Here is a 27,586-nt window from a genome sequence, read left to right as displayed (position 1 = left end):
AGGTAGTATTTATTGGTGTGGGATGACGAGATGAGTGCCAAAGTTTAGGGTTAAGTATTTTTTTTTTCATATGAGCAATTGTAATATGCAATGTTTGTCTTATTAAGCACTAGGGCTGTCAAAAAAAATTTGAATTTCGAATATTCGTCGAATAAAAAAAAAAAAAATCCACATTCGAATGTAAAAACGTTGCATTCGAATTCTAGGTCTGCGTCAGCCGTCAGGCAGCCTATCAGTGGCGCACGAAATGCGACGACGATGTAAGTGTCATTGCATTTGAGTGCTTTTGTTAGCTTATCCAGTTGAACCCACTAGACGAGGCGCTGCTACGTTGTTCATTCAATATATTGTGGAAAACGAGAGCATCAGTGTGGAGATGATGTTTACGTCAAAACTGAAACCAAGCCGTTCACACTGAATGCATATTTATCACATTTTCTAGAGGGACATCTATCTGCGTTGCGCTCGCGTCTCGCACAAGAGAGCTGCATGTTTAGAAAGCCATGTAAAATTAATGTAAGTTCAACTTTAAAAAAACATGACTCAAGACTTTTTACTGCGGTTTTTCCCCATCTCACTGTATCTCAAGTTTTTAAATGAAGAAAGTAGCCTACACTTTGTGATTGGTTTTCGGTCCTTTGTATTAAACTATACATACATGCATGGTGCTGTTTTTTTTTCTAATTGTTTAAGCAACTTTATTAATTATATATGGTTTATAAACATTATGCACTTTTTTTCCAAAGGTGTTATTTTATTACGCTTTGAAGAAACGTGCATAATATTTTGCGCGATGCGCCCTCTTGTGGCCTCAAGAGAGAAGCCAAAAGCTTTTTTTCCCATAACTGAAATTATGCCTTTTAAATTTGAATATAATTTGAATTTTGATCATATTTAAGTAGAAAATTCGAATTTAGTTTTTCAGTCATTTTGACAGGCCTACCACTAATAATGACTTTTTAAAGTGTTAAAAGTTATTCATAAAAAAATATTTCCGCTCAGATTGTGGAAAATGAAATATAGAAAACACATACCTATCACTTTGTCTTTCTTCCCATTCCTTATTGGCGTGCACAGTAGACTTTTGATTTGACAGTTTGAGGACTGTAGATTTTCACTCTTTTAAAAAGAAATAAAAGAAAAAAATAAATGCAATGAAGAGATGGTCAAATAAATTCAGTTTAAAACAGCTTTGGGAAAAGGGGCAGTCCATGATGCAAAATGGGGGAGGTGTATGTCTGAATGAATAAGAGCTCTGTGAAATCCCAGAAACATTGGGATCCCAGAGCGGGATGACCCTATGCCAATTGGCTTTCCTGTCCAGCTTCCCCCCCCCACCCCAAGTACTTACTGTCCATGGAAATCGCTGGTCTTTGGTGACATCTGCAATGATCAGTGGCTCCATAGTGTTCTTGACATACTGGGCATACATATAGTTAATCTTATTGACATCACATTCTCTGTAAAAGACAGGGAAAGAAGTTTAAGCACTCCTGCTGAGAACTTTGCTACACTAATACTACACAACTTTAGCACTAAATAGAAACCATGTTAAAGGAATAGTTCACCCAAAATAAAATTTCTCTCTCAGTTTACTTATTCTAATGTTTTTCATATGGCTATGGTGTGAGTATGAGTTGATATGACAATAAGAGGCCATTATACTATAAACATATAGTAAGTTTTAACCCTCACAATTTTACACCTCATTCAAAGAGAGAATTTCTTGAACCCAAGCTGCCAAAGTTACAAATTTTCCACTTCCTCCATATTTTGAGGTCACACCATGCATCTGACTGCCTCCACAACACATCCATGCCTACTTTATCTTGTGTTTACCCACAAAACTTAAGGTTCCATTAAAACACGTTTGTGAAAGAAGATCAGAAATAGGGTGGAAAATAATTCTTACCAATACCCAAGAATAATTAGGTTCCCAGCAGGCATTGCAATCTGACTATTCTCAAAATGACTCAAATACTTAAGCTACATACTTTCTTAAGCTTGGCACGCTAGTCAATAACAAATCATGCAAAATGCTCTTAGATTAAATATTTCAAATACCACAATGTCTTTTTAATAAGAATGATAAAAGCACTTGACTTCAAAATCCAAAAGAAATATATGGAAATTGGCATGCAAGTATAAGGCTAATTGGTGGAAAAAAATAAAAACACTGGGAAAAAAATGTCCAGCATATCTCAAAGTCAGGGCTATGTTCTAGAAATATCCTGTTCTATTTGTCATATTACCATTCTCAAGCAGCTGTAGCTACATACATTTATGTTATGTCAATGCAATGCACAGATGAATGTGAGTTTACATACACAACTGACACCTGAGGCCTGTTGCACGAAGCCGGTTTCGGTTTTTACCCAGGTAAGTTTGCGTTTAGCTTGAGCAAACTGAGTTTTCGGGCTCAAAAAGGGGGGTTGGTTTTGAGCGGGTTTTATTGCCACGTTAAAAACGTTACACAGCTACCCTGCTCTGGAGCAGGTTTTATTCTGGGTTAGAGATCACAAACCCGAATTGGACCAATCAGCTGTGAGTAAAGTGACATTTATCTGATGCAATAAAGCCACTCCCCCTTATTTCTTGCTTCAAATTAAAGCAGTTTCGAGTGAAAAAACGTCACTATATAAATTATTAAATTCAGTTGATTCATTTGCATCATCAGATATCTTCTTAAACTTTTGCTGCAGTGTTTATTCCTGCCTTGTAAATGCATTTAAATTCATTTTATTTTTAATAACGACATATTTTAGTTTTCAGCAGAGAAGTGAATTGTGCCAGCTCTCGCAAGAATTAAATCAAACCTATGCTCTCCATGTATCGTGTGATTGGCTGTTTGCCGCACGTGTCACACTTGCAGGTGCACACGCTCCAGAGTTAATCACAAACTCTGCATCAAACTCTGAGTTGATAGGCCCTGTCCCAAATGGCACCCTAAACCCTTGTGTCTTCCTCTGAGTCCACATTTTCGTGACGTAATGCCGCTTTGACTGTCGGGTAGAAGTCTGCTGCGGCGCTCGCCCCAGTGCGGGCTCAGCAGAAGTGCGGATCGAGGGCACATAATGGCCGCAAAGGGGGCGCTCACGAGCACCCTTCTGAATGCTAAAATGACGAATGGGACACCCTACGGTCTCGTGGACTTAACGGACACGTTCACGCGGCGGCCATTGTAAGTCCGTAAGACACATGAAGTGTTCCATTTGGGACAGGGCCATACTCAGACACACGCTGAACCTGATCTTGGTTGTGCCACTTCTAAACCTACTCTGAAACTCAGAGTTTATTAAGATTATGACTAAAAACATTGCTGAGTTCTCAAATAAAATTATGTTTAACCTAGTAAAATGCATATTATAATCTACAGCTTTTAAGGTTTTTGCATACTACATAACCAGTCAATAACCGTATTAAACACTGTACTATTATTCAAATAACAAAACAGATTTTTTAGATGAACTATAGAACAGTAAATGTAAGGTTCCACATTCAAAACAACTTAAGATCTATCAGCAGCAGAATGCCTCTGCAGAATGCCTTCAGTTACCACAGACAACAATACTGAGCCATCCCTCAGTTTATAGAATTAAACAAAAATCACATTCACAGCTATGCAATTATTATATTAAATCTGGTAGGTGCAACTTTTGTAGTGAGTTCAAGGTATACATTTTACCAATATGCAGTGGCGGCTCGTCGGGGGAGGCACAGCTTCCCCAAAATTTTGAGGTGAAAATTGGAGGAGGATGATTTACTGTTAATAAAATTCACAATTCACTTCAGTTCATGTCTCAGAATGTGTATTTTTTGCTTGTAATTTCACAGCTGTAATACCATAACATGTTAATGAAGTTGGAAAGCGCCGCTTTTCTATTCCGAATCTGCTGATGTAATTACAACCGCTATGTGATAGAGAAGGGGAGGGGGAGCCCAGGGGAGAGCTGAGCTCTTGTGCCTCCGTTGGTAAAAAAAATTAGCCAATCACCATCGAGTGTTCACTTTCAGCGCTGAGGAGTGTTGAGATAAGAAACCTTGCAAGGGAGGCTAGCCTCCCTTCTGAAATCAACCAATCATCATAGAGACGTAAATTACGTGATATTAGCTTGAACGTCTGCCGCAGTGCTGATAATGTACCAAGTGCTTATGATGAGTAGCGATATTGAATATTTGATTGCCAACAGATTTACCAAGCTGTCATTCAAACAGTATATATACAAATAAAAAAAAAAGGGAAATCACGCCTAAGCTGGATATAAGCTACAGCAATCGGCTTAATTAAATAGCACAACAGGCAGCTCTCTTTTAACACAGACTTATTAAATTCAGTTGATTCATTTGCATCATCAGATATCTTCTTAAACTTTTGCTGCAGTGTTTATTCCTGCCTTGTAAATGCATTTAAATTCATTTTATTTTTAATAACGACATATTTTAGTTTTCAGCAGAGAAGTGAATTGTGCCAGCTCTCGCAAGAATTAAATCAAACCTATGCTCTCCATGTATCGTGTGATTGGCTGTTTGCCGCACGTGTCACACTTGCAGGTGCACACGCTCCAGAGTTAATCACAAACTCTGCATCAAACTCTGAGTTGATAGGCCCTGTCCCAAATGGCACCCTAAACCCTTGTGTCTTCCTCTGAGTCCACATTTTCGTGACGTAATGCCGCTTTGACTGTCGGGTAGAAGTCTGCTGCGGCGCTCGCCCCAGTGCGGGCTCAGCAGAAGTGCGGATCGAGGGCACATAATGGCCGCAAAGGGGGCGCTCACGAGCACCCTTCTGAATGCTAAAATGACGAATGGGACACCCTACGGTCTCGTGGACTTAACGGACACGTTCACGCGGCGGCCATTGTAAGTCCGTAAGACACATGAAGTGTTCCATTTGGGACAGGGCCATACTCAGACACACGCTGAACCTGATCTTGGTTGTGCCACTTCTAAACCTACTCTGAAACTCAGAGTTTATTAAGATTATGACTAAAAACATTGCTGAGTTCTCAAATAAAATTATGTTTAACCTAGTAAAATGCATATTATAATCTACAGCTTTTAAGGTTTTTGCATACTACATAACCAGTCAATAACCGTATTAAACACTGTACTATTATTCAAATAACAAAACAAAATGGATTTTTTAGATGAACTATAGAACAGTAAATGTAAGGTTCCACATTCAAAACAACTTAAGATCTATCAGCAGCAGAATGCCTCTGCAGAATGCCTTCAGTTACCACAGACAACAATACTGAGCCATCCCTCAGTTTATAGAATTAAACAAAAATCACATTCACAGCTATGCAATTATTATATTAAATCTGGTAGGTGCAACTTTTGTAGTGAGTTCAAGGTATACATTTTACCAATATGCAGTGGCGGCTCGTCGGGGGAGGCACAGCTTCCCCAAAATTTTGAGGTGAAAATTGGAGGAGGATGATTTACTGTTAATAAAATTCACAATTCACTTCAGTTCATGTCTCAGAATGTGTATTTTTTGCTTGTAATTTCACAGCTGTAATACCATAACATGTTAATGAAGTTGGAAAGCGCCGCTTTTCTATTCCGAATCTGCTGATGTAATTACAACCGCTATGTGATAGAGAAGGGGAGGGGGAGCCCAGGGGAGAGCTGAGCTCTTGTGCCTCCGTTGGTAAAAAAATTAGACAATCACCATCGAGTGTTCACTTTCAGCGCTGAGGAGTGTTGAGATAAGAAACCTTGCAAGGGAGGCTAGCCTCCCTTCTGAAATCAACCAATCATCATAGAGACGTAAATTACGTGATATTAGCTTGAACGTCTGCCGCAGTGCTGATAATGTACCAAGTGCTTATGATGAGTAGCGATATTGAATATTTGATTGCCAACAGATTTACCAAGCTGTCATTCAAACAGTATATATACAAATAAAAAAAAAAGGGAAATCACGCCTAAGCTGGATATAAGCTACAGCAATCGGCTTAATTAAATAGCACAACAGGCAGCTCTCTTTTAACACAGACTTTTAAGAAGGGATGGGCCAGGTAAAATGAAATTATATTATCTTGCTGTATGTGTGTCGTTTTCTTTACGTTTTCTAACTAAAAGCAACCAAAAAGCCATTTTAAAGTGGTTAAGGAAATAATACTAATACTAATAATAATAATAATCGGCAGGGATTCCAGACCAATACAATTAGTGTGCCTCCTCTATTTTAAAACCCATGAGCCGCCACTGCCAATATGTAAATTCCATAAAAATGAGCAGGAACTTGTGATGGAAGTGCATGAGGCACGTAATGCCTGTGTTTTAGTTAAAGCATTAATTAATTATTATAATTTTTTTCTGTTTAGAATGTGTATTATTTGAGTTTACACTCTTAAAAATAAAGGTGCTTCACGATGCCATAGAATAACCTTTTTGTCTAAATGGTTCCATAAAGAACCTTTAACATCTGAAGAACCTTTCTGTTTCACAAAAGGTTCTTTGTGGCGAAATAAGATTCTTCAGATTACAAAAACGCAAGAAAGAAATGGTTCTTTAAAGAACCTTTGACTTAAAGTGGTTAAGGAAATAATAATAATACTAATAATAATAATAATCGGCAGGGATTCCAGACCAATACAATTAGTGTGCCTCCTCTATTTTAAAACCCATGAGCCGCCACTGCCAATATGTAAATTCCATAAAAATGAGCAGGAACTTGTGATGGAAGTGCATGAGGCACGTAATGCCCGTGTTTTAGTTAAAGGAAGAAAGAAATGGTTCTTTAAAGAACCTTTGACTGAATGGTTCTTTATGGAACCAAAACTGGTTCTTCTATGGCATCGCTTGAAGAACCTTTTGAAGCACCTTTATTTTTAAGAGTGTATACTTGTCTTTGTCATTCTTTAAGCAGTGGAACTACTGTCCCAGGCAAATTAACTTCTGGTTATGTGTTACACATGTAATTCCTGTGAGTGGAGTTTGCCCAATTTTTGCACAGGTATGACAGTTTATGTCACGTCACTTTATTTTAATGCTATGCTATGAAAATGGTAATGACAAACATGATGAAAATCATAAATTATAACTTAGCACAGACAGCATTCTTTTTTTCCCAAAAGTCCCATGTTAAGACTTGTGGTTTTGAAATAGTGTATTTTAACATTTATTGTAGTGCAGAACCTTGTCCCATAGACTCCTATTGTAAATTCATAACTATAAACATATTTTTGTTTTTACAAACTAAGGGACTTTGTCTTGCATTACATTATCTTATTTTTTATGATAACCCCACCTGTTTGGGAAGTCCACGGATCCTGCAAGCTCCTCATATTCCATGTGAAACACACTGGAGAATGTGTTCTGTAACACAAGCATAACAGCAATTACTTACTCTGCAGTTTCACTCACAGAGGTAAACTTTGAGGAGGTTTAACACAGAGGTAAGCCAGTATTTCTGAGGCTTTTTAATGCTATTAGTGTCTGGCTGCCTGTGTAAACCTAACATTGAATATCTGCAGTCACATAGTTTAATGTGCCTGTGTTTGTGCATTTCTGGAAGGGTTAGAATTTCCCGCTCATGACAAGTAAGTAGTTATGGAGCATGGTTCAGTATGAAAAGCATTCTGCAAGCAGTCATAACAAAAACGTTCATAATGGTTCTGTGCAATACACAAGGAGAAATGCAATAAATTATGAGTTCATTTCCACATTCCAGATCTCATAACAGACATCGAATATGGGTTTGTCGACAAACTTGTCTTTCCTTTGCAACAGCTGCTCTTACCAAATTTGAAGACACAAGGAGGACAGTGTCTTAATAAATTAAGGTGCCATTCGAATGCCCTTCAAGAGGTGAAACCTGACTCAGTTAAGAAGGCTAGTTGATTGTAGACCTCAGTTTTTCACAATGGTTAATCTCTTTCCATACACTGTGACCTGGAGAATGAATTCATAAAATTAACAAGCTGTCTTTCTACTTTATATATATATATATATACTATGGTGCAACTTCCAAAGACTATAAAAACTGTGTGTCAAGTTGAGGAAATCCAGAGCTTTTTCTATGAACAGAGTATGCAGAACTAGGTTTCTAGGTCAACAAATGACGCTATCACTGTGACCTGGAGAATGAATTCATAAAATTAACAAGCTGTCTTTCTACTTTATATATATATATATGGACTATGGTGCAACTTCCAAAGACTATAAAAACTGTGTGTCAAGTTGAGGAAAACCAGAGCTTTTTCTATGAACAGAGTATGCAGAACTAGGTTTCTAGATCAACAAATGACCTCTGAATTATGATACACATCTCAAAAACAGAACTTTCTCTGAAGAGATCAAGTCTTTCTTTATGATATTACCTTCATCATAACAGCTCACCTATCTAGACAACCTAAACATCTAAATGTAGAATGCCGTTCCTTCGCATTTTGGAAATATCAACAACTATGGACTATGGACATTCTCCATTAACACTAATAACTAGAAACCTTAACTGGGTCCACTGCATGGCCTAAATGTGGCCTATAATTTCGGACCTTTTGCAATACATGACGTAGATAAACTGGACTAGGTAACTGAAGGTAATGTTCCAATATTAATGTTTAATTCTATGCCCCTGTCTGCTTTGACTATAAACAACATTTTACCATATTCATATTAATGATTCTACCTCAACATCATTGAAAATGAAATAATTGTAATTAATTCAGACAACTGGGCATTCATGGTGTTTTAAATCACACATGAATCGAAATACTTATAAACCAACCTAACAAATGACTTTGTGTTCTAGGTGCACCTTAGTTCGTAGAGCAGTAATTTTGGGTTGTTTGCAAAGCCAAATATAGGGAACATTGCACATACAGTCAGTACACCTTTAAAAAAAAAACACACATGCACAGTGAGGTGGATGACTACTGAATGAGAGCTTTCCCCGATTGCTCAATGTGAAGGGAGGATTCATCAGTTTTAAAAACCATGACTCATATACCCTTCTTTGTGCATCCACCGAAAGGTTTTCCCAGCTTTTCATGTAATACATTTCCCTTTGATCTTAACAGAAGTGCATATTGCTGGAATACATCATGTTGGAATACATAATGTTTTTCTCATTACAGTGTTTGCAAAGCGGCAATACATTGAAATATATTAAATATATATATATATATAGCACTGGTATTTCCTCCAGAAAATATAATTTGAAATATCTGGTATTTTGGGTACATGAGGTGCATGTGTATTTGTTGCCATGTTTCTTTGGCAGTGGCAAATAAGGAAGCAATTTAAGTGAAGTTCTCTGCTAGTGAGTCTGCTATAAAGGAAGCAATTGTTTCTTAACTCTCTCACTCAGCTATGGAAATATCCTACACAGCCTCTCTTTTATAATGCCTAAATGCTGTACATTAGTATTGGCGAACTATTAACAAAAAAAAATCTTAATCGTATTGGGGTAAAATAAAATAAAAGATAAAAAGTAAAAGAAAGGGTTGCACTTTAGACACTAGTTAGGCCTACAGAGATTACACCATTATGTTCTGGAATTAATCTAAATAAAAATATTTTAATTATGTTAAATAACTCATTATAAATCAATAAATAATTATGCTTTTCTAAATTAAACAAAAAATATTTTGCATTACATGTAATTTGATCTTCTAAACAGCCCAAAAAAACAGTCTAAACTGTCTAAAACCCTAAACAGTGGTTCTCAGTGTTTTGTTTTATTTTGTTTTTTGAGCCACTGTTTTGTAACGTTGCGAACCATATTCTTTTGTGTGGTAGTATCAGCAGTACCAGTATCTGCTTGTCTCATCCTGAATCTTGGATATAAACCCGCTCCCCCCACAAACACCTCAGAGCCTCTCTTTCAAAAATATTGCTTGCTGCGGCCCCAATGTTCTCAATATGCCTCCACTGATAAAAGCTGCTATATTTAATTGTCTTTTAGAACATTTAGTCTCAACTACAAGCAATTTTTTTGCTTTAGGCTAAAAATACAGATGTCAAAAAGGCAAGCTGTTTGAAGCCCAAGCTTAATTTTTTTTCAAGCATCCTAAAGGGATATTTTGGATAGCCAATATCTTGGTGACACCAAAGAAATGCAAAACATGCTTGATATTTCCATGTTTTATGATCATAAGAATTCTTGGAAAGTTTTTAGTGTTTTGGAATTAAATGTGATGCGATATTTTGGTCTTACAGCTGTTTCCCTGTCAGAAATGAAGACTGTGCATTCTTGGGCCTGCATGAAAGACAAGATGGTAGCCACAGTTTTCCTCAGTAAGACCTCCAAAGACTGCTGCTCTTCAAAGATCAGACTAGCCAGATCCAACAACACCTAAAAAAACCACCCCAAACAATGATCACTGCTTATAGCCAAGTTACTGTTTAATCACACCTATACAAAATTAATTTGTACTAAAATGTGGAAAAATACCTGGTTTCGCCTGTTCTCCAGCTGTGATGTCTCATAGAGTTGTGCATTGTGTAGCACTATGCCAGAGAAAGTCAGGTACGAAGAAAAGTCCTGTTGAGATGAAAAATAAACAAATTATTATAATAAAATAACAGAAAATATAAAATAACTATCAAATTAAATGTGCAAATTGTTCACCCTCTCATCCTGTTCTGTGAAGGCACTGTTCTCTCCACACCTTTTATTGATTGCTTGCGCTACTCCAACAACCTTTAACATTAATAAGATATAGCAGTCAAGTTTTAATAGCAAATATTGTATAACAGTTTAGACACTTTTTATGTTTAAATTCATCTCTCACCTCATCTCTGTGATTTTTGATGGGCAAACACAAGATGCTCTGCGTCTTGTATCCTGTAATTTGGTCCACTTCTGCATTAAAACGTGGATCCTGAGGGAGAAAAAAAGCAACCACAATTCCCATTTATCCAGCATTTCTATAAATTATGACTTACAATAATATCACTATTTTAAAAATCAGCTGCGCATTTCATTAGACAATGTCGTTTTTTTAAATAGTTATTTTTTCTTCTTATGCACCGTAGAACTACAACCTAGTCATAAATGTTAAAGGAATAGTTTACCCTAAATAAATGAATAAATAATCAATCTATCATATACATTGCATTTGTTTATTCAGTGTTTAGCTCAGGCCGCAGGGTAGGGTATGCCTGATTAGAATGCCTTGGGACTTTGTGTCTGTTGTTGTGATACCACCAGCCTATCAGCACTGTCATGACGTAATTTTATTCTTCATTTCTTGTGACTCAGAAACAACTGTGTTCCTGAGCACAGATGGCAGATTTCCAATTGTGTATATCTGGGTGGGGGGGGTCCTGCAACAACCGAGCAACTGCAGTTCTGTTTGGCACCGTTAGTGACACAGAAATGATGTACTTCAAGTAAACAAATATGTTTTTAAGACAGATGACGTTTAATGGCACCATAAGGACCTTGTGTTTTTTCTTAATTTTACCCTGTTGTGATACGCGGAAACATAATCATGATGTTTTAAATGGGGACTGCTGGATTATTCCTTGAATGTTTATATGAAACAGTGTCTCACAAGACCATTAAACACTTGAATTTCATGCCAAACATGGTTAAGGGTTTATCTTAACCTTAATTTTAGTGTTTTACGATACATCCTGTTAAAGATTAAGATTTTAAATTTTTAATAATTTTAATCTATTATTCTTTCTCTTTTTCACTATCTTTCTCTTTACCTCTTTTTCCTTTCCCTCTCTCTGTAGAACTCAGGGAAACACAATTAAACTAAATTACAAAGAGCTAAAAATACCTGCCGTCATTATTCAAACTGTTGGCTAGCAACTGAATTGCATAACATTTAAATCTAATCAAAGGCCTTAAGAGATATAGCCTAAATTGCATTTTAGTACTAGAAGGGTATTATAAAGCAGTACATTTTATTTCAGCCTCTGAAACTAAAGCGTTTCCTATGCACATGACAAGGCAATACAGAGGAATCAGATTAGAGGAGAATGCTTTAATAAAACTGCTGTCAAAAATTCGGTCTAATTATTGAGATAAGCAGGTAAATCCAAACTTTTCTCTATCCACATTTTCATTATAAGACCAAAGGGTGATGATACAGTCTGAGGGAAGAAACACACATTTGTGTCTAAGCTGTTGTCATTTAACAACTAGCCCATCTCATGACCAATAATTTCTACTTATTTTTTTTCCAATTTGTATTCATTTTAATTTGATGTATTTAAAATGTCACAATTTTTTATTTCACATGTGTCACATGTTCACAATATCATCAAATTTAGGCTTTCTCATGTATAGTCTTTAAGGAATAAAATACTGAAATGGCAAACAGCAGGTGAAAGGACAGAGCCTCACCTCATATGCATTCTTGATGTTCAGAGGCTGTCCAGTGGCTGCCACATATCCCACAATTCCTTTGTTCCATTCTAGGCGAATACCACTGTTGGAAGCCTCCTCAAGAGTGGATCCTTCTGCAACATCAAATAGCCGGCTAACCAGGAACTTCCTGTTTGAACTGTCCTCTCCAACCAAGAACAACGAATAGCGATCCGCAGCTATCAACTCATGAGTGTGTAAGAAGATCCTGTGGCAGAGGGCAGTAAGGTCCAAGTGACTTGAAACATCACGTACAAGCTCCAACAGACGAGCACAGCGGTCCCCATTTTCACGAACTCCTGAGTCCATAATACCTCCGTCCTCATCTGTCCCATTGCATGAGCCAGGCCGCTGGGGAGGAGGAAGTGGCATTTGCACCCTTTCTGTATCACTAAGAAAAGTAAGTGAACCCTCAGCGTCTTTCACAACAATGGGGCGAAGTGGCCTATCAAACTCAGATGCAGAGATCTTTCGTGTAGGGGTAGATGGAGCTGGACTTGGAGATGGTGCATCAGTTGGACCCAGTGGATGGAGTGCCGATAAAGGTTCTGGCGGAGCTTTTGATCCTTCCCTAGATGGCTGAATGGAGTGGACACGTTCAGCAAACCAAGCGTTGACCATTTCCCTTAAAAAGAAATGTAACCAAAAACATTACATTAGCTCAGCAGTCTCTTGACCTAAAAAAAATTACAAATACAAAACTAAATCTCAGTAATTGCCTAATCTGATTATACCTAGTCACAAAGTCAGTTCACTTGGTATTTATCTTGGCAATGCAACCAAGCAGCTATTTCCTAGGTAGGTAACACTCATACAAATTGGGCTTCTAAAATCTGCCCTCATAACTTTTCCTATACCTTTCAGGCTGGTCAAATTAATGTGCATGCATGTTATACAGTAACATACAGGACTTCCATTCCTAGAGCTGCCATATGGCTTTCTTTTATACTGTCTCTGCCTCTCAGCTGGAAAATTCTGTTTCAACTCATCTACCGACAGTTGACCCAGCAAGATAAAAAAGCAATGTAGAGAATTTTCACAGTTCACCTCAGTTATTTCAAGGTTTTATGGGCAGTTTGCTGGACTGGACCCATCTATATAATGAACTGTTACAAAGGTTCTACGTTACATTCTTGAAGTTGTCATTAAAAGTTGAATGGGACATTGAGTTTAGCAGCTCAAATTGAAAACATTGGCGTATATAACAACCCACAATCATAACATTTGCTGATAGATTATTTCCAAATCTGTCAAAACAACACTAATGTAGTGGCTTTTATTAAACTAACACTGCAATAAAAGCATTAAAATAGCCTGTAACAAATGTTTTCAATTAAATGTTTATTATTCGGGTAGGATATTCAAACTCCACCATAGTCTCAGTGGACCCAACCTAAATTGTCCTTGGCTAGATAGTTTAAATAAATAACATTCCCTTTGAAGAGACACCATCTGACCATTTCCTAAAGTTAGTAACTTCATCTAAAGTTACTCATGCTAAGAAGTCTTAATGTATCCCGGCCAATCGAATAGTTAGGATTTTGCATGGGTTGTTTTTTCAGTGGTAATAAATAAATACATTAATTAATAATTAAACAAGCAAACAAACAGCTGGTCAGATGTTAAGAGTAAAATATAATTGATTAAATGCAAATAAAACTTAAAAATAAATTAATTAATTTTTGGGATTCCCAAAGGGCAGAAATGTAGGTGCTACACTCAGCACAAGGTTTGGTAGAATTTGTAAAAATTTTCAACCGTCTCAATCTAATTTTTCACTTTTGTGTTTTGGCCATATGCATGGCAAATTTGTATGAATTCCTATGATTCATACATTTTTGTAGGATCTGCTTACACCCCACTTTTTTTTCTAAAACTCTTACACTTTTGTATGGATCAAAACATACACATTCATATGAAATTGCAGAATTACAAAATAGTTATGTTTTCTTATGAAAGCGGGTTGCCTTTTTAAAAATGTTTCATAATTTGTTATGTCTGTTCTTCTTCCTCATTATTTCACCAGTACTGGACCTAATTTTCTGAGCACACAATAGTTGTCTGGACATGTATGCAGGTGTGTTAATTAAGGCAACTTATTTGTTTAAGCTCTGCATTAAAGAACATCAAATCAATCAATATATCACGTCAAAATGTAAAAGTTCACAACTTTGTTTGTTGGTTGTTATAGATTAAACGCTCGGTTCGCCTTTCAGTCATAAGTCAAACAACACTCTATTCCTTCTCATAATTCCATGCACTACATTAAACAGCTCAGCCGCTATTGTAAACCCTAAAGTCAGTGCTATGGAGGATAGCGTTGGATGGAGAGAAGTCCTATGCAGTCCACTAATGGAAACAATTTTGAGTGCTTAGTTTGTCCTGTGTAGCGCTCAACAAGACAAATATGGCAGTAAAATCATTTATTAACAGCAGGTTTAATGGAGACAGAGAGAATGGGGTTGAAACCGGGGTCAAAACAATGGTATAGGCCTACTGCAGAGACACAAGTGAATGTGCCACTGGATGCAGGAAATGAAAGTAACTTGAAAAATCCCATTAAACTTGGGTGACCACACGTGCCATTTTCCCAGGAAGCGTCCTGGCCAGGATTTCTATATTGCCTAAAATATCTAGGTTTTCATTTTTTATGTGTATTGCATTTTTGCAGAACTGAGAAATAACTGCCTAGCGATATAGCTAGCCTTGTGTCAGGAGACCAAGAAACTATAGTACTGTATAATGTAATAAAATTTGGCCAAATGTGCAGAGGATGCTAAATTTACTTTTTTAACCCTCTGATGCATGAATTATTAAAGGGGTCATATGATGCAATTTAAATTTTTCCTTTCTCTTTGGAGTGTTACAAGCTCTTGGTGCATAAAGAAGAACTGTAAAGTTACAAAGACTAAAGTCTCAAATCCAAAGAGATATTCTTTATAAAAGTTACGAGTAAACCACGCCTACCTAAAACGGCTCGTTCTAACACGCCCCCACATGTCTACGTCACGATGTGGGAAGATTTGCATAACGCCGCCCAAATGTTCACGCAAAGAAAGCCATCATTTCAGAAGTGAGGGGGACAGAAATGTTGAGTAAATTTTTTCAGGATTCTTTGATGAATAGAAGGATCCAAAGATCAGCATTTATGTGAAATAAAAAGCTTTTGTAACATTATACACTATACCATTCAAAAGCTTAGAGTCAGTATCATTTTAATTTTTTTGGAGAAGAAATTATAGAAATGAACACTTTTATTTAGCAAGGATGCTTTAAATTTATCAAAAGTGATGATAAAGACATTTATAATGTTACAAAATATTTATATTTCAGATAGCCTAAATGCGGTTCTTCTGAACTTTCTATTCATCAAAGAAACCTGAAAAAATGTTTTTTTTTGTTTTCAACATCATAATAATAATAAATGTTTTTTGAGCAGCAAATCAGAATATCAGAATGATTTCTGAAGGATCGTGTGACTGAAGTAATGATGCTAAAAATTTAGCTTTGAAATCACAATAAATTACATTTAAAAATATATTCAAATAGAAAATATCAAAAATATTTCAAAATGTTACTGTTTTGCTGTACTTTGGATCAAATAAATGCAGGCTTGGTGAACAGAAGAGACTTCTTTAAAAAAACGCTATAAAATATCTTACTGTTTAAAAACTTTTGACTGGTGTATAGGTGGGCTATTCATACACATGTGAGCACAAATACAAACACACACAAGCACACACACCCTCCCACCACACACTCGAACACAATCATGCACACATATATCTGCACTCATACAGTATACATGTATACATGCCTACAGTTTTATATGAACTAATAAATAAATATAGACTGTAAGCATTGAAATAAATGATAAAATCTGAAGACTATTTAATATTTCTTTTCAATAAAACCATTCAAGTGTAAATTATATCATAATTTTAATAAAACATACAAAATAAGGCACAACCTATATATAGGCCCATAGGCAGAATTATACCCTTTGGTGCATGACGTCTACTGTAGTGGACAGGTATATTTTCTGTCACAGAAAAAAATGTACAAGGAAAATATTGTTAACATCTGGATGAAACTATTTCTGACATCCTATTTAACTGAAAAATAGTTTTGTACCCGTCCGGTTTTCTGAGAATACACTTATTGCTGAGGTACATGGTGCATCCACTTTTCCTGCTGCCATTTTGAATATATTATGCAATATCTCAAAACAAAAAAAATAGATAAAAAGACAACAATTAAATAGAATCGTAGACAACACTTTGGGGGTTCGCCAGTTGGTGGTTGGGACATGATACTACATCTTAAATGGTTCAAAATGGCTTCCAAATAGCTGTCCACTGTAGTGACCACGATGCATCAGAGGGTTAATTTTATTTTTTACTGTACTGTATTGTGGTGCATGCCAAGTTCATACATTTCTTTGGTATTTGAACTTTTCCAGTACTTTCATCTATACTGCAAGATTACTTTACAGTAGTAAAAGTAACCCAAAAGTTCATTGCTGAAATATACATCTGTATCTGTATCTGTAATTTAATTTATGTATACTGTAATAGATATTGAGCTGCAAAAATAATTCCTGAATGCTAGTAAGAGTTTTTTGTTACAGTATTATTGCTCTCAGTGTTCACTGGGCAGGAAAGACATCTGTGTATTTGAATTGTGTGTAACCATTTACTCTCTTTTTCAACTGCTTACACACAAAATCTTTACCTGTCACACAATTTCTGAAACCTGACACTCGAACACCAGAACCACACACCAAATCTGCAAAACCATACACTAATTCTGGGCCTTTGACTCAGTTTTCAATTTCATAAAACACTTTTTGCAAAACACAACACACAATTCTCTATGTAACACACAAAAATCTAACAGGAATTAATATTATGGCAAAAGTGTTTGCAAATGTTTGCTTTTGAGATGTGTTTGTGATATTTTGAATGCAGTTCATTTTGCAAGAGATGTGAGGCATTTTGCATTTTGTGTGTGCAATTCTTGGATGTGTGTGTTAAGTTTTGAAAAAAAGAGGCAAATTTTTGAAAATGTGAGTAAGCAGTTGAAAAAAACCTGTAAGAAAAATTAATAACTAGATTGAAATGTTTGAAAGACAAATTTTTGCTGGCTTGTCTTAAAGTCTTGTTTAAAAAACGTAAATGGTTTGGTCAGTTAGATGTTCTAGATGTTTGCTAAAGTGTTACTAGTTGGTTGCTAGGATATTCTGGGTGGTTGCTAGGCTCTTGCTATGCAGTTGCTGGGGTGTTGCTAGAGTATATGGTTGATAGAGTTTGTTCTGGGTGGTTACAAACATTCCCACCTCTGTTAATAACAGAAAATCAAACATTGTTTTCAAAACTGATCCAGTTTCAGTGTTTTGATATTATTGTATTTCTTTCTAATGTTAGGAAATTCTAAAGTTTTTGTTGCTCTTAAACTATATACCATCTAAGTAGCCTATGTGATTTTAATAAAACCGCATGTCTTCTTTAGGGACACAAGCTCAGAAACATTTATAACCTGTTGAATTTTTTTATATTGTGCATTGACTTGGTGCCATGATGGATATTGAAATGTTGTTATTTTTAATTTTAAACAGTATAGATTATTACCTAATGGTAATACAATATTTGTGAACACAACTGTGTATGTCAGACCATAAATCCCCAAAAACTATGCATAGGGGCTTGCTTTGGTGTTGCCACCCCTCATAGACCCCATGCCACCCCTTTGCCACCCTAAAAATTATTTTCTTGATCCGCCCCTGCATGGTAGCGGACTTTGTCTTGAATGCACTTCATTCCACAAAACGTTTATTCATTCTTCTTATTTATTTAGGTAAATAATTGACCAACAAAAAACATTAAAATTAAGATACAAATTATACCAAATGAAACGCGTTCCAAAAAAGGGATTCTACAAACAAAAATTTATGAAGTGGTCAAAAAATTATGTCTGACCCACTTTTGTACAACAAGACCCTTGAAAGTTATTTTAAAAGTGAATTTGCACATTGAATGTACCGCCTATTTCCCTTTTGATTCAATACACGTGACCAACGATCCATAAATCTTGACAGTTACAGGGATAGTTTACCCAAAAATGGAAATGTCAAACATTTCTTTTGTGTAAAATAATTTTTTTTTTCATAAAATGAAAGTCAATGAATTACTCAAAAAAGAAAAAGAAAAAAAAACACACAAGAAATAAAGGTATATAGGTTTAAAACATTACGAGGGAAATGGTTTTGGGTGAACTATTCCTTTAACAGTTCTTATTATAAATACATGCACTGTTCACTGTTTTCAAGTTTTTTATGCCATGGCATGCACATCAAGACCTTATGCTCTGCAGGCATAGTTACCTCCAGCATGCACAGAATTCCCCTTTATATCACATCTTCTCTAGGACCATGAAGGGGTCACAAGCAGGGTATTTCAGAGAAAATCTGCTGCAGTAGAAAACGTCCCCAGTGAACAGTTCTGAGCTCCGGTTGAATATTGTTAAATATTTTGGGAGGTATGGGAGGGGGTTTCAGGGGGTTGAGTCTTTCTTTCTGAGCTTGACAAACCACAGAGCTATCCCTGGTAAACATCACAAAGGTCTAGCAAGATCTGGAATAAACACAAAGGAAAGCGTGCAAGGGGGAGGGCTTGCCCTTACATTCAGGTTGTTTTATGAGATATATAACAGGATGTCAGGAGAGCCTGAGCTGAGTTGAGCTGTGGTCTGCCTGTTGCAGAAAGCTTCTTAAATTAGTAACAGTTAAACTAGTCAAGCAAGTCTCTTATGCTAACTTAAAGGGTTAGTTCACCCAAAAGTGAAAAATAGCTTGTGTTTTACTCACCCTCGAAGCATTCTAGGTGTATATGACTTTCTTCTTTCAGACGAATCCAGTCGGAGTTATATTAATAATTGTCCTGGCTATTCCAAGCTCTATCATTGCAGTCAGCGGGTGTTGCAGTTGAACAGTCCACAAGTCGTCAAATAAAGCGTGCGCATCCATAATAAAATGTGCCTCACACGGCTCTGGGGGGTGAATAAAGGCCTCCTGTAGCGAATGCATGTGTTTTTGTAAGAAAAATATCCATATTTCAAACTTAATAAACACTTTTCTCTCACTTCCGGTATCTGTCATACGCGGAAGCTGTTCCGTTTTATTATAAATGCGCACACTTTATTTGACGACTTGTGGACTGTTCAACTGCAACACCCGCTGACTGCAATGATAGAGCTTGGAATAGCCAGGACAATTTTTTATATAACTCCGACTGGATTCGTCTGAAAGAAGAAAGTTATATACACCTAGAATGCTTCAAGGGTCAGTAAAACACAAGCTAATTTTCATTTTTGGGTGAACTAACCCTTTAACTGGAATACATTTGCATCGTCAATTAACATTCAAAAATACATTATGTAAATTAACACTGCATAATGAGCTCATCTGTAATGACATTGGAGTGAATGTCTCTATTTGCTGGCACACTATCAAGAATATAAAACACCTCTTTCCATTTGGAAGTCACACACATGCATATGTTAAATGGGAATTGCAAATATATTTGTTTCCCATAAGTGATGCTTGTGATGCAAAACCTGCTGTCATATCTCTATCACAAGTTTTTAAGAAAAAAATATATTATGGTCTAGCACATACTCCACTAAAATACTTAAAATAAAAGTATATTTTAATAGAGTATGTACTAAGTAGACCATAATGTGTAGCAAATACTTTATTAAAATACTAAGTATAAATACAAATTATACTTTTAGATGACAGAGCAATTTAAAAACATAAATCCATGACACACTACACCAGTTATTACTCTAGTTATTAAGCCTCTATATTGTTTCCAATGGGAACATTATACGGTAGGCTGTCTTTGAGATTTTGCTGTCTGCTATGTTTGGAAATACGTTAAACATCCAATCCATCTTGATCCTTATCAAATCCACAATTATCGTTATGATTTATAACTATCTCCTCAGTTTAAACAGCTGCAAAATAGGGTGGAAAGTAGGTCTTTGCTAACAATAGAAGTACATCTGGAACACATTTGTTGGTTCAAACACACTGTATGCATTATTGGTTACCTCTATGTGAACCCCATTTTTTAAACTTTGGTCATAGGTTGATGTTGAATATAATGCAGATGTCACGAATCCTGTCCATGGACTTCCGTTCGATCACCTCCAGAGGTCACCCTTCCATTACATTGACTCTCGCACTACACAAACTGTTGCATGTCATCCCAGACTACATATCCCATCATCCATTGCACTAATTGCACATAGCTGTAACCAATCACACATTCACTATATAACACTCACTCAGATCTCTTTCAGTCTCCCGAGTATTGTTTAGCGCTTATCGCGTGATAGCTACTTTACGGAGCCTTTTCCCTGTGTTAGTTTCTAGTTTCTAGTTTCTAGTTCCTAGTTCTAGTCTTAGTCTAGTCTCGCTGTGTTTTCTGATTTCCTGGTACCTGATTTTTGCCTGTTTATCTTGAGTTAACCTTTTGCCTGCTGTTTCGGACTGTGTTTGCACCTCGCCTGGACTCTAGCTCGTGTTATTGGATAACCCCTCATGTCAAGCCCTCTGGATATTGTTAGCCGCTTATCGACCACGCCCATTTTGGATTACTCTTCTGTCTTACCCTCAATATACCTGTTTGCCATTGTCTGACCCATGCCTGTTTTATGACCACGTCTCTGTCTCCTATTAAAGCTTTGCAAATGGATCCGCAAGTCTCATGTCTCGTTCGCCCCTTAACAGCAGATTTCATGGTTTGATGGGGTTTGTCTCAATGGATTAGCTATAAAGAACACTAAAGTCTAAAACCTTGTGTGAAAATGTTCACAGAAAAATGAAAGACTGATATTAATGATGTTTTGTCCTGATACACACAATACCTGTGCAATTGGTGACATATCGACATATTTAATTTAAAAGCTACAGGTGAAGAGTCTTGTGAATAACGACCTTGCTTCTCCACACAACATTGCATGGTTTCAGAAGACTTGGAATACAGAACATGAGTTATATGGACTACTTTAATATTGCTTTTTTTTTTTTTTTCCCTGGCCATGCCCTTCATTCATATGCACCTGCACCTGTAATGCCAATTTCTACTGGCAAATGACACTTCTTGACATTAGCAGGTTGTCACAATAACAACCACGTAGACAGAATAGAAACAAATATTTAAGGAGGTTGAGGTTTACTTTGTTTTTCCACTCTAAGGTTGTACAGGTATTCCTCTGTGCAAGCAGTTAATTCAGTGGAAATTGCTGATGGAAAGAACAGAGGAGCTCATTTCAGTGTGTGAAAACACTCTTGATTTCCCTGAGGCAGTGTCCAAGATTTTTTCACGCTTTTCACACACAAACAAAGGCTACAAACTCATGAGTGTTGTTTCATGCTGTTTTATTATTTATTTTAAAAAAAATTTGTGATGTGAAGTTTGTACAAGTGCAATCAAAGACAGGCTAACACATTACAAAACTATATTAGGCTAATGTAATAAAAGTATGTCTATATGTTATTCACACAATGATTGACTGAAATTAGACAGTCTTATCTGGAAACATGGAATAATAATTATAAAATTACTGAACTACATTTTTCTTGCACTTGAAGCTCATCGCTTCTTACTGTGATGTGCTATAACACATTTTGGCTGACAACCGTGTGCACTTGGTCAGTTAATGGAAGAGTCAGTCTGTCAGTCTAATCTTTGTCAAAGGATAATGAGTACTTGTTGTGTAAAAAGTTTACAGTTTTTTTTCAACTGCTTACAAACTAAATTTTTACTTGTCACACAATTTCTGAAACCTGACACTCAAACACTGAACCACACACCAAATCTGCAAATCCATACACTAATTCTCGGCTTTTGACTCAGTATTCAATTTCATAAAACACTTTTTTGCAAAACACAACACACAATTCTCTATGTAACACAATCTAACAGGAATTAATATTATGGCAAAGGATTGGTTTTGAGATGTGTTTGTGATATTTTGAATGCAGTGCTTCATTTTGCAAGAGATGTGAGGCATTTTGTGTGTGCAATTCTTGGATTGGTGTGTAAAGTTTTGAAAATGTGTGTAAACAGTTGAACCCCCCCCCAGTAATATCAGTCTTTAAATTGTGTTCGCCTTTACCACATACTGTATATATACTGACATTTTACTGACATACACATTGCCTTTAGTAATTTTTGAGGGGACAGAACTATTGAAAAGTCACATTTGAGCAGGCTAGGTTTTAAAAAAAAATTAATACAAAATAAAATATAAATAAAGAAATTAATTAATTAAATAAATAAAAAATTGTGTTCCCTATGAGCTTTTGAAAAATAACCAAATTATTGAAAGTGACAGTCATAATATGCAAGATGGAGAAGTAAATATGAATCAACGTTATCAGTACAAGATGTCAAAAATCATATTTACAGGCCAGGGTATATAATGAGCCAGACTGCGGTACAAGTAGGATTGCTTTGCTAAGTCCGGACCTGGTTGACAAATCAGAGGACACTGCCAGATGTGTGCAAAGAGAAATAAGAGAAGATTCACCGTGACAGCTGTCATTTTCTTGCTTTATTACTTCAGTTGATACGAAAAGCAGATAAACCTGTCACCTTTCCATCATGTGGAATGCCCTGCTTTAAGTGATTATCTTAAAAATTGTGAAGTGGCAATGTACAAGAATGCATTATTTCAAGTGTTCAATATTATGCTACAGTTAATTTGAATGAATTTTAAAGGTCAAAGCAAAATGTAAGACAAAATACATGCCAGGCAATTGATCAAGTGTTTAATGAGTTTGGCGAGTGGATGACTGGTTAAAGAGAGAGCCTCTCTAGATTGTTCTTTTCTAGGGCCGTAATAGATTCATACCTTCAAAACGCAAGAGCACACAAATGTTAAAAGAAATAATGTTGAACCTGTGACCTATTTTTAAATGTAATCAGGTTCCACTGTATTGGTACCACCATATATTCAGATAGATAGATAGATAGATAGATAGATAGATAGATAGATAGATAGATAGATCTCAGAGAAAATCAGACATTAGATACATTAATATCACACACAATTCATATGAAAGATAAATATTTGGAAGTTCAATCATTTTCTGACTTCCATCAACAAATCTGCTCTCAGCAAAGTGTTTGCTCATCCCTTCAGAGTTATTTTTAGTAAGAGGGCTTTGGAATAACTCTTGCCTAGAAATGGAAATTTAAGATCAACACAATGAGAACTTGGCTCTGCAGCTCTATCCCCTGTGGAATTTGTGACTTATACAAGTAGTCCAAAAAAATAAAAGAATACATAAAATTCTTAAACATCTACCATACCACAAGGGGATCTCCAAATACTAACAGAGGAAACTGTATTTCCTCTGAAGGGATCTGAAATATGCATGATCTTTTTCCTGACAGTTTTGTCTATGGTAACTTCACAATTTTTTAAGGACTCAAAGCAAATAATGGGCCTGATTCATGAGAAGACACACATGCCATTTGGAAAGTCTCTGTGTGTATGTAACAAAGGCTAATGCAAAGCACAAAACAAACATGTACCCACCTAGTAGAATTCACATTCAAAAATGGCCATAGAGAATTCTTATAAACTTGAGTTAATCAGAATGAGAGTGAATATTTCTTTAAAACCATTGCCTTAGCATATCAACTACACTCTTAAAAATAAAGGTGCTTCAAAAGGTTCTTCAAGCGATGCCATAGAAGAACCATTTTTGGTTCCACAAAGAACCATTCAGTCAAAGGTTCTTTAAAGAACCATCTCTTTCTTACCTTTTTGTAATCTGAAGAAACTTCTTTCGCCACAAAGAACCTTTTGTCAAATAGAAAGGTTCTTCAGATGTTAAAGGTTCTTTATGGAACCATTTAGACAAAAAGGTTAGCGTGAAGCACCTTTATTTTTAAGAGTGTACTTCCCAGTTAGCTAATCAAACATGTATGGTATATTTTTAAGAATAGTTCACCCAACATTTATCACATCCGCAGGTACTGTAAGTATGACCTGTTGTATGTCAAGAGAAACCTAATACAGTTTGGAACGATGTGAGTAAATATAGATAGAATAAATAACTAGTAACTAAATGTTCGCTTCCAAACTAGTCTAGTAGACTGGAATAGCTGTTTTATGTCGGCTAAAATTATTGACCCAGTTCTTCAAAAGTAATGTCAGGGCAGTTTTGTTTTGTTTTGTGAGCTGCACATCTGTGCTTTGAACTTGTCTGAAAGCTAGAACATTTTTACAAAAAAAAGGCAGTCCAAAAATATCTTTTGGGTTTGACAAACAAACACTGTTAGTGAAATATATGATCTCAATACAATTGAACAGATGAAAATCCAAACACAATTATGACAGAACATACGGTGAGTGTAAATCAAAAGAACATAAATCTGTTGTGTTATCAAAAAGGCCTGACAGTTTTCATATCCTTCATATGATTCTAAGAAAGTCATAAACCGAATAAATTATATATTTGTTTCATTATGTTGTTACATAATCTACAGCATTTATAGAAGGCCTAGTGAACTAAAAGGGAGTAACAGCACACACCCACTCAAACACACCACATCCTGATGTCAAGAGGTATATCAATCACCTCACAGTTCTAGGACATCCTCCATGCTGATATATTACTCACATTAACTTGATCCATAACATATACATGACTTACTTCTGTCACAGATTACTACGCAATCTCACATTTTCAACTCACCCCATGTTGAATCCTCAGATGAAATGTCTCCTTTTCCTCGCTCTCCCTCTTTCTCCTCTTCAAACTTTCCCTCTTTAACAGAGGCTTCTAGCAGACTGGCTTTTATTTATGTCCTTTTTTGGGATTGGAGTAGATGGAGAGAGCTTGCAGAACATTACATTACTCCCTTGCTGTAATACCCGAGAAACTTTGCCTGCCCTCTCTCTCTCTCTCTCTCTCTGTTTTATGAATCCCACTCCAGCTGAAATATACGAGATATAACCAGTCACACAAGATCACATTCAGGTGTGTTTGCATGGATGTTTCCAGCCTGTGTTTGAGAAATTCACTGGCATTGATTTAATATGTTTATGTAAAAGCATTGCTAAACTATTGCGGTTTGTGTATGGCTCTCTGTTTGTCTTATGCCATTACACTCAGGTGAAATATGGCAGGGAAAGAGTTCAAGTTCACTTGTCCGAGACACAAAAACATACCCGGTCATTAAGTGCTCTCAAGGGCTTGAAGCAACTGGGATCCAGCAGGGAACTACTTGTACCACTGAGTTTAACAGACCCAGGTAACTAGACTCTGGGGTACAGCCCTGGTAAACATGTAGGGAGAAAATGCCTCTGGAGAGTAGCAGATCTACCTAGCAGGCCTTCTCATTATGAAGAGGCACCTTCTGATTTGGACACCGACACTCATTTTCATTCATTTTCTCTGGAATAGTTAAATACGTAGGATAAACTACACTCAGATAGCATACACTCTTAAAAATAAATTTATGATGCAATAGAAGAACCTTTTTTGTCTAAATGGTTTCATAAAGAACCTTTAACATCTGAAGAACCTTTCTGTTTCACAAAAGGTTCTTTGTGGCGAAAGAAAGTTCTTCAGATTATAAAAAGCTAAGAAAGAGATAGTTCTTTAAAGAAACTTTGACTGAATGGTTCTTTGTGGAACCAAAAAATGGTTCTTCTATGACATTGCTGTGAAGAATCTTTTAAGCACCTTTATTTTTAAGAGTGTACACATTTTTCCTACAGTGCGGCATACCCCAGTGTGTTACTATATATAAATAAATATATATATATATATATATATATATATATATATATTTGCAACCACAAGGACCCATTTCTTAATACTTAAGTCACTTTTTCAAAACTCTTCACACAGTGAGCAAAATGTGGGCTAAACTGTAGATCGTTTTCCATTCCCTTGGCACAAAATATATTCAATGCATTCACACTGCTTCAAATTACATGAATTATTTTCTCATTTAGACACAACCACAGCCAAAACACTATGGCCAATTTGCACGTTTACATACTCTTTTCAAAAACTTTACATAATACAAAACTGAACAAGCAACAGCAATTTACTAGATTTCTACTACAGTAATATGATATTGAAATATACACTAAATCTATAAATTAAATACCAAAACAATTCAGAAAACAGACATAGCTGAAGTTTTACACAGTTATCACTAATTTACAGGGTTTTTTTTCAACTGCTTACACACAAAATCTTTACTTGTCACACAATTTCTGAAACCTGACACTCAAACACCAGAACCACACACTAAATCTGCAAAACCATACACTAATTCTCGGACTTTGACTCAATTTCATAAAACACTTTTTGCAAAACACAACAAACAATTATTTATGTAACACATACAAATCTAACAGGAATTAATATTATGGCAAAGGTGTTTGCAAATAATTGCTTTTGAAATGTGATTGTGATATTTTGAATGCAGTGCTTCATTTTGCAAGAGATGTGAGGCATTTTGCATTTTGTGTGTGCAATTCTTGGATTTGAGTGTAAATAAAAAAAAAAAAAGAGGCAAATTTTTGAAAATGTGTCAGTAGTTGAAAAAATCTGTAAATCACCATTCAAAGATGTGTTTTCCATCCAGTTTTAGTTATATTAAAAACATGCATTTTACAACTTTTTTTCTGCTCATTTAATCCAACTGATCTTGATGTTTACTTAATAATTTTGTAAATCTATAGATTTTCAACCAGCCTGATTGTTGTGTATTGGTAAGATGTAAAGACATAGTGCAATTGCTGTAGGAGCTTTCACTCGGGAGAGAGCAATTATTATAAATCCCAGTTATTACATTTACTTTCACCTGGTGATTAGAATTAGATACCATATAAGAACTGTATATGAGAATTTGTAAAGTGCAAACATGGAGCAGGACAGATTTGAAGAGAGAGGAAACCTTCATAGCGATCAATGAGGTAGACATGGACCCTGCCAAAGATGTGGCCATGGGTCTAAACAAAGAGTCGTCAGAAGAATGTAAGCAAAATGCAACGTACTGTCATTTCAAATTACATCCAGGCCATCATAGTTGACCATGTGGTTAACAGAGGCCGTCTCACATACAGTATGTAACCCTAGTTCCTCGAGGGAACGAGACGCTACGTTGAAAATGCTAGGGGAACGCCTTCTGTGACCCACGCTCT

At 36.1% G+C, this 27,586-nt stretch overlaps 1 protein-coding gene across 1 annotated transcript in view; it reads right to left on the bottom strand.

The window, feature by feature from the left end:
* pde5ab (phosphodiesterase 5A, cGMP-specific, b) overlaps positions 1-25,183 on the bottom strand; it is a 42,488-nt gene extending 17,305 nt beyond the window's left edge. The window contains exons 1-9 of the mRNA XM_016243824.1: positions 25,119-25,183; positions 12,320-12,965; positions 10,752-10,841; positions 10,589-10,660; positions 10,412-10,501; positions 10,175-10,312; positions 7,262-7,329; positions 1,352-1,460; positions 1,035-1,119 (exon numbers count right to left, since the gene is read on the bottom strand). Coding sequence (XP_016099310.1) covers positions 1,035-1,119; positions 1,352-1,460; positions 7,262-7,329; positions 10,175-10,312; positions 10,412-10,501; positions 10,589-10,660; positions 10,752-10,841; positions 12,320-12,965; positions 25,119-25,123 — 1,303 coding nt within the window. The 5' untranslated portion in view covers positions 25,124-25,183. The remainder of the gene's footprint in view (positions 1-1,034; positions 1,120-1,351; positions 1,461-7,261; positions 7,330-10,174; positions 10,313-10,411; positions 10,502-10,588; positions 10,661-10,751; positions 10,842-12,319; positions 12,966-25,118) is intronic.
* Positions 25,184-27,586: the final 2,403 nt, after the last annotated feature.

The sequence above is a fragment of the Sinocyclocheilus grahami genome, unplaced genomic scaffold (assembly GCF_001515645.1).
Source record: "Sinocyclocheilus grahami isolate Dianchi unplaced genomic scaffold, SAMN03320097.WGS_v1.1 scaffold702.1, whole genome shotgun sequence".
Lineage (NCBI taxonomy): Eukaryota > Metazoa > Chordata > Actinopteri > Cypriniformes > Cyprinidae > Sinocyclocheilus > Sinocyclocheilus grahami.
The sequence above is the reverse complement of the archived record's forward strand: the minus strand, read 5'-3'. Positions and strand labels throughout refer to the sequence as shown.